Consider the following 9,946-nt stretch of genomic DNA (forward strand, 5'->3'; position numbering starts at 1 on the left):
AAGGGTGTTGAATCTCTTTTGACAAAAAAAAAAAAAANAAAAAATGTGTTGAATCTCAGGGAGAGTGTTGCAGTTTCAGCCTTTCCAGTATGCTTGAACTTCTCATTGATAAGCTCAAGAACGTTCATAATCCATCTCAGAGATGGTACCAGATATGTTGTCTGACATGGTGGCCCTAATGATTTTGTAAGTGTTGTTCTTCCTATGCCTATGGGTGCTTATATTCCCAAACAGCTAAATACTTATCATTATCCTCAACTTCTATATGTTTTGGTACTCCTTCTATCAGACAAGAATCTAACCATTGGTTCGTTGAAAGTACATTATGGATTACGAGATTTATTATAAGATGTTATAAGATTTACAAGATTTACTATAAGATGTTATAAACCCTTGGTTCTGGTATCCTATAAGATTTACTAAAGATTACGAGATCATATCAGTATGGATTCCCTATCCAATATGTAAACTATATATTATCTTCATATTACTAATATTGCATTCCTTATACAACTCGTAATACGTAGATTATGTCCAATCAATTGGTTGAATAAGTCACATAATATTGTTAAAGTCCATATTAATCAATCTTTCATAAGCCACAAACCGCTTACCCGAGATTCCCACATAAACAGAGGAACCGCTTCAATAGGTCCAATGTCATTGCACTCATTGACCACAATTGTGGTGTTTTGATAAAACTAGTCCTCCATGGAGAGCGTTGATGCATCTATCAAATTAAAATAAAAATCGGTCACCTGCAGCATGGATTGATAGACCCTTATTGATGCGCTAGATTATGGACACACACACAGTCCGTCTCTGCTAAGGATGTTCTTATTTATTCATATTGTGCAGAGTCCATCTCTGCTAAGGATGTCCTTATTTATTATTATGATGCAGATATCTACTTTAGATGTTGCTATCGAATTTTTACATCTCTACAGTCTAGTTTTTTATATACTAATGTATAGATCATCTCAACCCATTTGACACCACCACCACCCCACCACCACCGCCACCGCCGCCACCGCCACCGCCGCCACCGCCGCCGCCGCCGCCACCGCCACCACCACCACCACCACCACTGTAATCCAACAAAAGAGGTATTGGCCTTGGTGCAAACTAAAGCCTCTATTGTCAACTAAAGAGAATTGAATATCTGATATAGCACCTAAAGGTGATAGATCGCAAACTGGGGATTAATGGCCTGAACTGTCACCAAGCAATCACTTTCTTTAGTGACATTGCTGATGCTCATAGAGTGGATCAAATCAATACCGTCCCTAATAGCCTCCGATTCGGAATGCAGTGTAGAAGTGACAAAATTCAGTCTGTGAGCAAAGCAGATTGAGCATCCCTTATAACACCTCCTACACCTCCATGCTGAACTGAGGGAAGAAAAGAAGCATCCACATTGAGTTTAAGAACCTCAGATGTGGGAGAGCATACTATTTCATTCTAACACTTCTTCGAAGTGGAGTAGGCTTGCAGCTTGCTGCCAGAGGAAGAGGCTTGTTAAAGCTCTTCATAACATGCCAGGGCATTAGCAACCAGCTGCATATATATGGTTTTGGTTTGCGTTCCTCCGAAGTCTATCATTCCAATACCTCCAGATACTGCACAGGAGAATCAAGCACTTTTCAAACAGCGTTGGAGTTAGAGATCTAGATGTAGCCTCCTCTAGTGTCCAATCTTTGGAGTGAGGACATGAAAAGGGAGGCTTACCATTGAGAAATAAAGAATTGGAGAGAAATGATAAAGTTGATTGCGCTAGCAATCTCTAACAAAAATTCTACCAAGTACTAGAGATGGATAAAAAGACCAGATCATTTTAGTTATTCATCCGAAAAAGAGACCAATCATTCTAGTGCTACATCCCTGCTCTGTAAGTAACGTTGTTGGTGGCGGAGATTTATGCAGCTTAGGATTCCAGGTAGGGACATGCATAACTGTATATGAAATAGTTTCCATGACATACGAGTGAGTGGCAAATAACAATTTTCTTCCCAACCTTCAAAATAGCTGAACAAACAAAATTGAAAATTGTATCCGCATCCATTACAAATTGGGGGCGTCACACATTTCTCTAATATCAAAACTCTGCGCAAACACCTAAACTATCATGCAATGGTGTGCATAGCTCAAATTGGCATGCAATGCGCTTGGAGAGGATCAATCATTCACCCCTTGGATTTACATCGACAATGTTTCACATACATTTTATATCCCTCATCCTTTAAACTAGCCCTATATTCATGAATCTGCAAAATTTTCATAGAAAAACGAAAGAAAGCCTCCCTTCAGATTTAACCAAACAGGTGAAATTTATCTCCTAACCTGCAACTTGTTCTATATGTTTAGTTCCGTTTCTTCTCAACTTAATACGAAGAATAGCTGAACAAACAAGTAATATACACTTTATTTGTTAACACTAATAGAATGAAATGCAAAACGCCAAGACGTATATTGGATGCCTACTGATTTCACACTAATAGAACATATAATTTTACATAAATTAAACAACTAAATCTCAGTTAAGAACCTGCATTTAGCTTACTTTTACAAATCTACGTATTTAATCATGTCTAGACCAAAATCCTTCACTATTAAGATTTAAGAACTCAAAGTTGTCCCAGATGTTAAAATTGTTTAAAACTGCATACAATTTAAGAACCTCCATGGCGTTGATAGAGTACCGATTGATAAATGGTAGCAATGTGGAGGAAGACCACTAGTGTGATGAGGAGATCATCTAACAGACCAACTATACCAAATATTGCTGCAAAAATTAATGTATTAACGGTTGTAGTTACTAAAAACAAATCCGGGATAATAAATAAATATCCAAATGAAAGTAAAGATCACAGATTCTGAGACACACCTTCCGGAATAAAGTCAACAGGACTGAGTATATAGGCACCAGTTAGTATCGTCTGTACATTTATAAGAAAACACAAAAACAAAAACTGAGAACAGGTGAAAACTTCATAATAGGATCTAAAAGATTCACCACAACATATATTTAAGAAAAGATCCACCACTGCATACATACTGATCTAAAGAATAAAGAATGTCACTGGACGGTCAATAATTAATGTATCTACGAACCCATAATGATGGAAAGGTGACCTAATAAAGTTTATAAAAAGGTGCATACATACAGATGGGTATCACTCCTCTATGGTTATTCTATCCTATATGGTTTTCCATGTCCATAAATAAATATGCCAAAATAAGCATATGTCACAATTACAAATGAAGCGAAGAGGCCTGATAGAGTATCATATTGCACAACCACCAAATGGAGTAGCTGCTACAACTACACAAGGGATGAGCCACTGCACTGCAGTTTTGCATGTAAACAAACTTTTGATTCACATGTTCTCATTAAGAAGTTAGTATAAATATGAGCTGCAAGCTTGATATCGATTCAGCGAAAATAGAACACCAATGATGGTGTTTGTTTAATTGGAATGGCAACCCATCACATATGTTGGCCAAATTTTTTCTAATACTCTTCTCAGTTATTTGGTCATTGCTTATTTATTTTCAAATTCAACTCAATGCAGATGACAAAAGGGGGTTATGAAGAGGCAAAACTAAAAATCAAACATATAGTACAGAATTTAAAATATCATCAAGGTCCACATGTCAATCATTTTCTTTGAATTTCGAGCAACCAAGTTATATAAGCATCCATCTAGCTCCTAATATAAACACTCGAACAACAACAACCGCCAACATGTTAGAAATACCCAAGCCAGTAGTACATCCCTCAAAACCCAAGTCACACAAATTAGCATGTGTAGTTGCAAATAAGGAAAGCCATGTTCCCAGAAGGACTCTGTTAAAACAAAAATATTACTCATACCAGAACAACCAACCTGCTTGTAGGATAATTTTATTCCAAATTGGAGAATGGAATTTGTATAGAGTCTGGGGGAGACCAAAGAAAGTCGGCCTTTATTTTCTAATGACTATACCATAGTCGTACTAATGTTATAGGTAGATATGAAATAAGTTAGACAACTAGACAGAAATCCTTTAATGCCATGCCACCTTTCCCTATACACCACTGTTCTTTTTGGACAGTGCAAGGGAATTTTCAAATCTCCCTAAGGATTCCATATGCAAATTAATTACAATGCCGACCACCAAGGTAAAACTCATGGAAAGAGAACCAAATGAAAATCATACATAATAATAAAGATGAATGTCAAATAGAAGGTTTGGCTCTAGTAAAAGATAACTGCCTCATTGTACTTCGTTCTAGATAGCTTCCTAATCAAACATTCTACATTATGTCTGGTATATAATACTTGAGTTTCTTATCAACAAAAAAAGAAAAAAGAAAAAAAGAAACGATAACTTGCTGTGGATGAAAGCACTCATATATCTGAGTAAAAGATTGATATGTAGAATATAACAAAATTAATTGCATATTAATGTCATTCACTTAACTGCAATAATGACACGAGCCCTTATAACAAGGGGAAGCGATCTACGCGGATCCAATACTTCTCGTAACAGCCTCCGCAAAAGAAAAGGAAGGTCTTGCATTCTCTGTGGAAAAGATAAATGCATCAATTTCTGATGTTAAATGCTTGACTATATCCAAACAAAATCAATACGTGTGTGTGTGTGTGTGTGTGTGAGAGAGAGAGAGAGAGAGAGAGAGAGAGATGGCAATAATATTGTACAAACATACAAAATCATCTCCACAAACACATGTTAAAAAGAGAGGATAATTCATGCACAAACATAATAATCTTCCATATCTCAGATGCAATTCTTTGCTGAGAGGAGCGTAAATGACTAGAACTGCTACAGCACCTAATGACCTGATATCCTCATCACTATATTTTCTAGATCATACAAAATGGGTTCATCTGCTATACAGATGTGTATACTATACATACACTAATAGGAGCATGTGGCACGTGCCTTGCAGGGGGGCTGTGGGTTATTGTTTAGGGTTGAAAAGCAGGTTGTATCCCATACACATCTGTAGGATAGAATTTTCCATACATAATCTATGGGAACCGTTATACTGCAAGTATCTTATTTTTGATTTGAGAAGAAAGAAACTTCAGTAACACAACTCAAATTAGAAGGAAAGTAAGGATCGAAAAAAGAAATGGGACAAGTAGTTCGCGCAAGAAGAAAAGAACTACAGAAGCTAACAAGCCAGAGCGAAACATTGAAACAACTAAGCTCACTGCTTCCTTCTAATTCAACAATATATTGCCTCAAAATCCACGCCACAGCATAAGCCAATCATTTGCACTTAAAACCCACCTTCTAGGATTCTGATGGCCTCTCATCACCACCAAAACCACCCTCCCAATTCTTGCCGTACTAGCTCCAACTCCTGCAGCTGCTTGCAGCAGCAACATACTCATTTCTCCAAGTCATTGCTTCTTAACTAGCCTAATCCACCATATCCCTACACTCATCACCATCACAAACTCCGCTACCAAAAACTTCAAAAATCTCACATATTTCGAATACCTAATACAACTTTTTAATAGAACTGCACAACCTCTCATACTGTTCTCAAGGCATGAACATCAAGTGCACAGCCAGAGTCAGAATGAGTATTGTTGTTCTCTCCAACCTTGGCAGCTAAAATGGAGTCTAAAGCAGATATGGGCCAAATAAACTAGGCTGTAAACTGGTAACATGAAAGTGCCTTCACCTCGATACATGTTTCAGTTCCTACTTACTACACAGTTTTGAAGCCTTTGATGTGAACATCGGTCCAGGCTCTTCCACAGAAGTATTGTTTATCCTTTTCATATTTAACAAAATACATATTGTAACATAGTGGGATAGAAATCAGACAAAAAAAAATTGACTTTCTTAGGAATAATATGAGTTATATGACCTTTCCAGAAATTGATGGTCGATATCAAAATTTATTTAGTTGCAGAATGAGACAAAGTACGGCAACATGTTGTAGTGTTCAGTACCCTTTCAGAAACACAAAAGATAAACCAGATGTGTATATTCTTTGTGTATTTAAAAGAGCATGTCGAATGTAAATACTTTTCACAATAGCATATGTGTGTGTATGCGTCTACCAAGGTACGTAATACAGATGTGAGGGGGTGTGTACCTGAATAAGTCCTCTGGATTGACCTCCAAAATAGCGATTATACGTTTCAACCTTGCCTAGAATCTCAGCCACCTCAGGCGTATTACGTTGGCTCAATGAAGCCTCAGTTGGAACCAGCAAGGTTATCTGGCGACGACAGAGAGGGCATTTACAAGGCTGAAGAGCTGATCCGTGATCCCAAACAAGCATAATACACTTTCCTGAGAAAGGAGCCAATGATGCATTATTAATTTATTCAGTTTTAGAACATAAAATTGTACATGCTATACTTTATATCTAATGGAATTGTGAAACTTGCAGCTTTCTACTGGAGATGTTACTTGTGTGCTTATGTTACCATCAAACAAACAATCACCATCCTCTATTTGATCCTTAAGCGAACGTCATATGCAGAGTACATTAAACATACAATTCATTATTTAGAAAGTGTCAAAAGACTTGGGAATTCTTAATTCTCCATAGTCCATAACAAGAACGGCCAAAACGAAACACCCCATGAGAAAGCAAAGTAACTCTATGCAAGAACATAGATAACTCCATAACGAAGACTGACTCTCTTCCTATCTGGTTATCCCCCTTAGCTTATGTGTTTTTAAAAAGGAAATTCATCTGTCTCATTACTCAAATCATTGGTCTTTGTTCAATATAACTTAAATAGTGAAAATCCTTCCTCCAGCTCCTTAAATATAAAATTAGCTACTCAAAAGACTGCTTAGTTGTTCTCTTTGATTCATTCATTAATCTTTTCAAGACATTCTAATTGCAAAGAACATTTGCATAATAGATATCAATAGTAGAAGCTCTTGTTCTGAATTTCATAATTCATACAAAGATCTAGGCATGTAGAAACTTTTCAAGCATCTGTCCATAGGTATGAACAGGAATAGCTGTTGGAAGCGCCCTTAGTGCAGCAGCCTCAGCTCCAAAAAATATATGATTGGAACCTGTGGGAACCTTCACAAGAGATCTCAACTATTGCATAAATAAGGTACTTTATCGATAAGCCGAAATGAGGTGCCTTTCACTGAGTTACAAATGAGGTAGTTCATTCATTGCCTGTGAGCAATAATCAGAAGCAACACCTAAATGCTATGCCGTCAGTTTGCTCCTTCCTCTGCTCGCTAAACCGGATGTTTTGGGTATCCTTTTTCATTTTGTTAAGAGGGGGGAGAGGAGGGCTGATTGACAGCCCCATTTTTACAACCCCCTCCCTATTATCATGCAATCTGCATTGAAAAATAGAAGAGGAGGTGTGATTCGTAAAAAAGGGGGTGGCAATCTCAGTCTCCTTTGCCTATTTATTTGTTTCCGATATCAAGAATCCCCCAAATCTGATTTGTGAATCAGGACTGGAAATAGGGACTTCATGCCACCCTAAAATCTTTAGGTGACAGAAAACTCTAGCAAATAGCTCAGAGATACCATGAGAGGGATCAAATTTCAGAACAGTGGCCTGAAAACTCCACTAACCCCTCCTTCATGATCAATATGGGTACCTTAATTTTATAGTGAAACACTACCAGTTCATGTGGTCAAAAGTAAAATACAAGGGGGGTTGGGGGTATGAGTTTTGATTGTAAATAGCTATTGGACTTTAAAAATATTAATTACATATAACCATAATACCCACAATTAAATTAAATTATCTAATAACATGAGAGAGATCAAATACTTTAGGAGAAAAAAGGTTTTATTCAAATTCCTTTTTTTTTTTTTCTTGAGATAATTAAATTGTAAGTGGATTTAATATTGTAAACTTCGAAAAGAAATCTACACCGAAAACTTGATCCCTCTAGTACCACCCTACCCCCCAAATGGACCTCTACAACTGCACAATCCGATACATTTTAATTCTCCTTGGCATGAACCAAAACTTGTATTTCCTCCTTTACCTAACTCCACCATATGTGAGACTAAATCTCGAGGGAATGAACTGGGGTCAAAACATGCAAATGCAAAGCCTAATCACAGGTTCTTAACTGATCTTCGAACTTACTTCTCTTCAAATCAATAAAACTAACAGTCTAACAGTCCATAGCAACTACAACTAGCTTGCAATACATCACCACATTATACCTATTTCTATACATCTGTACTGTTATTGCAAGATACATACACATTTCCCCTGCAGCACCACAGAACCATGCAAGTAACCAATCCTCCTACATTACAACATAAACCAAATGACATTCTTTCCAATTTCCCGGTCCGATAATACGCAAATGTTTCCTAAATCTTAAACATTACTTCCTCCCAAGCCCATTTAACTATCATCAACAACTCCGCCTTTCGCCTCTCTTACCAAAACTTCAATTAAATTTTACTCTAGAGGATAAAAAATACCCTACGGTTCAGTCGAAGCAATAGTATAGCTTAAGAACAATTTGCATTATGTGCCCTGAACCAATTTTCATGCATATCTAACCGAACTAAAATTGAATCAAAATGCAAAAGCAGTAGAACTGAATTATCGAATGTAGAGCATAAATCGGGGAGATTAAGGGGAATTAGAAAGAGATTGAATCGGGAATGAGACTGAAAGAGAAGGGGAAAAAGTGAGGTCACCGCAAAACCAGTGAGAGCAATTGGCTTGGCATGGAGTGTTGAAGCCGCTGTGGCAGACGGAGCACTGATCGTTTTCAGGAGGACCGTCCATTCCGATCTCTGTCTGTTTGTCGCTCCCTCTCCGATTTCAAATGCCGCAACTTCTTTCAGTGCTGGACTATTTCTCTTTTTCTTTTTTTTTGGTCAGAGACTATTTCTCTATTTTCCCTTACTCGGTAAGAAAGGTATTTATCGAGATATTTAATGCGACCTTATAAAAATAGATAAATCTTATCAAACTGAAATTAATCATAAAAATTAACATTTAGAAACCATAATAAAGTGTTCGAGTGCTAATTAGAGACGTGTCTTATGCATTTACTAACATAAGCTATATGAAAGTAACATTTCAAGCTGGTGCCTAGTAACATTATCACATTCATACCTTGTCAAAAAAAACATTATCACATTCATAATACACGCACCTAAATATAATTGCAGATGCATAAATCCGAATGCTTCATAGATTTTTTTTTTTAAGGAAATATATTGATTGAAACATTTAGATACGTTAGTCCACATTGTCAAATAGCCATTGTAGCTCTTACTCTACCTAAGTGCATTGTCTAATTTCATTTCATTCAGAAATATGTACAAACCACAAGAGAAAGGTGAAACAATGTCTTCACCTCCCGGTGACACTTTCACATACAAGATCAATCTTCTTTTTTATTCATAAACTGATGAGAGTTAAGAGTTAAGACTTGATCGCTAAACATGTCGTTTCATATTAGACTACTTAATCAATTTTGTCACATTGCGTAGTTAATCTTCTTAATCCAAATAGTTGTTCTATTTAAGAAGTAGTATTTTCTTTCCTAAAAAAAATTAATTATTTTTGAATGTTGTAAAATAATAAAGGGCCAATGATAAAATGGTACATTTAGAAGTAATAAATGATAAAACTGTTAACAAATGTTCCTTGATGATAAAACAATACACCCATTTAAATTTTTTAAACCGTTGCCCATAAATTTTAAAAAAATTACATATCATGCCATTAACAAAAATAATAACATATTAACCATTATATATCTCTCTCACTCACTCTCAACTCATCTCCCTCACTCTCTCTCTCTCTTCTCTTTCTCTCTCTCCGGTGAATCACTCTCTCCGGCGAACCCGTCGTCCTTTACCGAGAGATTGATGCCGTTACCAAAGTGAGCTCAGAGAGAACATATCTAGAAGCACACGACGGAGCTCTCCGCCGTCGTCATCGAC

General features: G+C 36.7%; 1 protein-coding gene across 1 annotated transcript; it reads right to left on the reverse strand.

Moving 5' to 3' along the window:
• Positions 1 to 2,446: 2,446 nt before the first annotated feature.
• Positions 2,447 to 8,888, reverse strand: LOC101295134 (E3 ubiquitin-protein ligase RNF170-like). Its single transcript, XM_004299760.1, has 5 exons — positions 8,687 to 8,888; positions 6,122 to 6,321; positions 4,465 to 4,566; positions 2,885 to 2,936; positions 2,447 to 2,782 (listed from the first exon to the last, which is right to left on the reverse strand). Exons 1-5 carry the CDS (start codon positions 8,775 to 8,777, stop codon positions 2,670 to 2,672), a joined length of 558 nt encoding a protein of 185 aa, XP_004299808.1. The 5' UTR covers positions 8,778 to 8,888; the 3' UTR covers positions 2,447 to 2,669.
• Between the last annotated feature and the right edge of the window lie 1,058 nt (positions 8,889 to 9,946).

The sequence above is a fragment of the Fragaria vesca genome, linkage group LG5, assembly GCF_000184155.1.
Source record: "Fragaria vesca subsp. vesca linkage group LG5, FraVesHawaii_1.0, whole genome shotgun sequence".
NCBI lineage: Eukaryota > Viridiplantae > Streptophyta > Magnoliopsida > Rosales > Rosaceae > Fragaria > Fragaria vesca.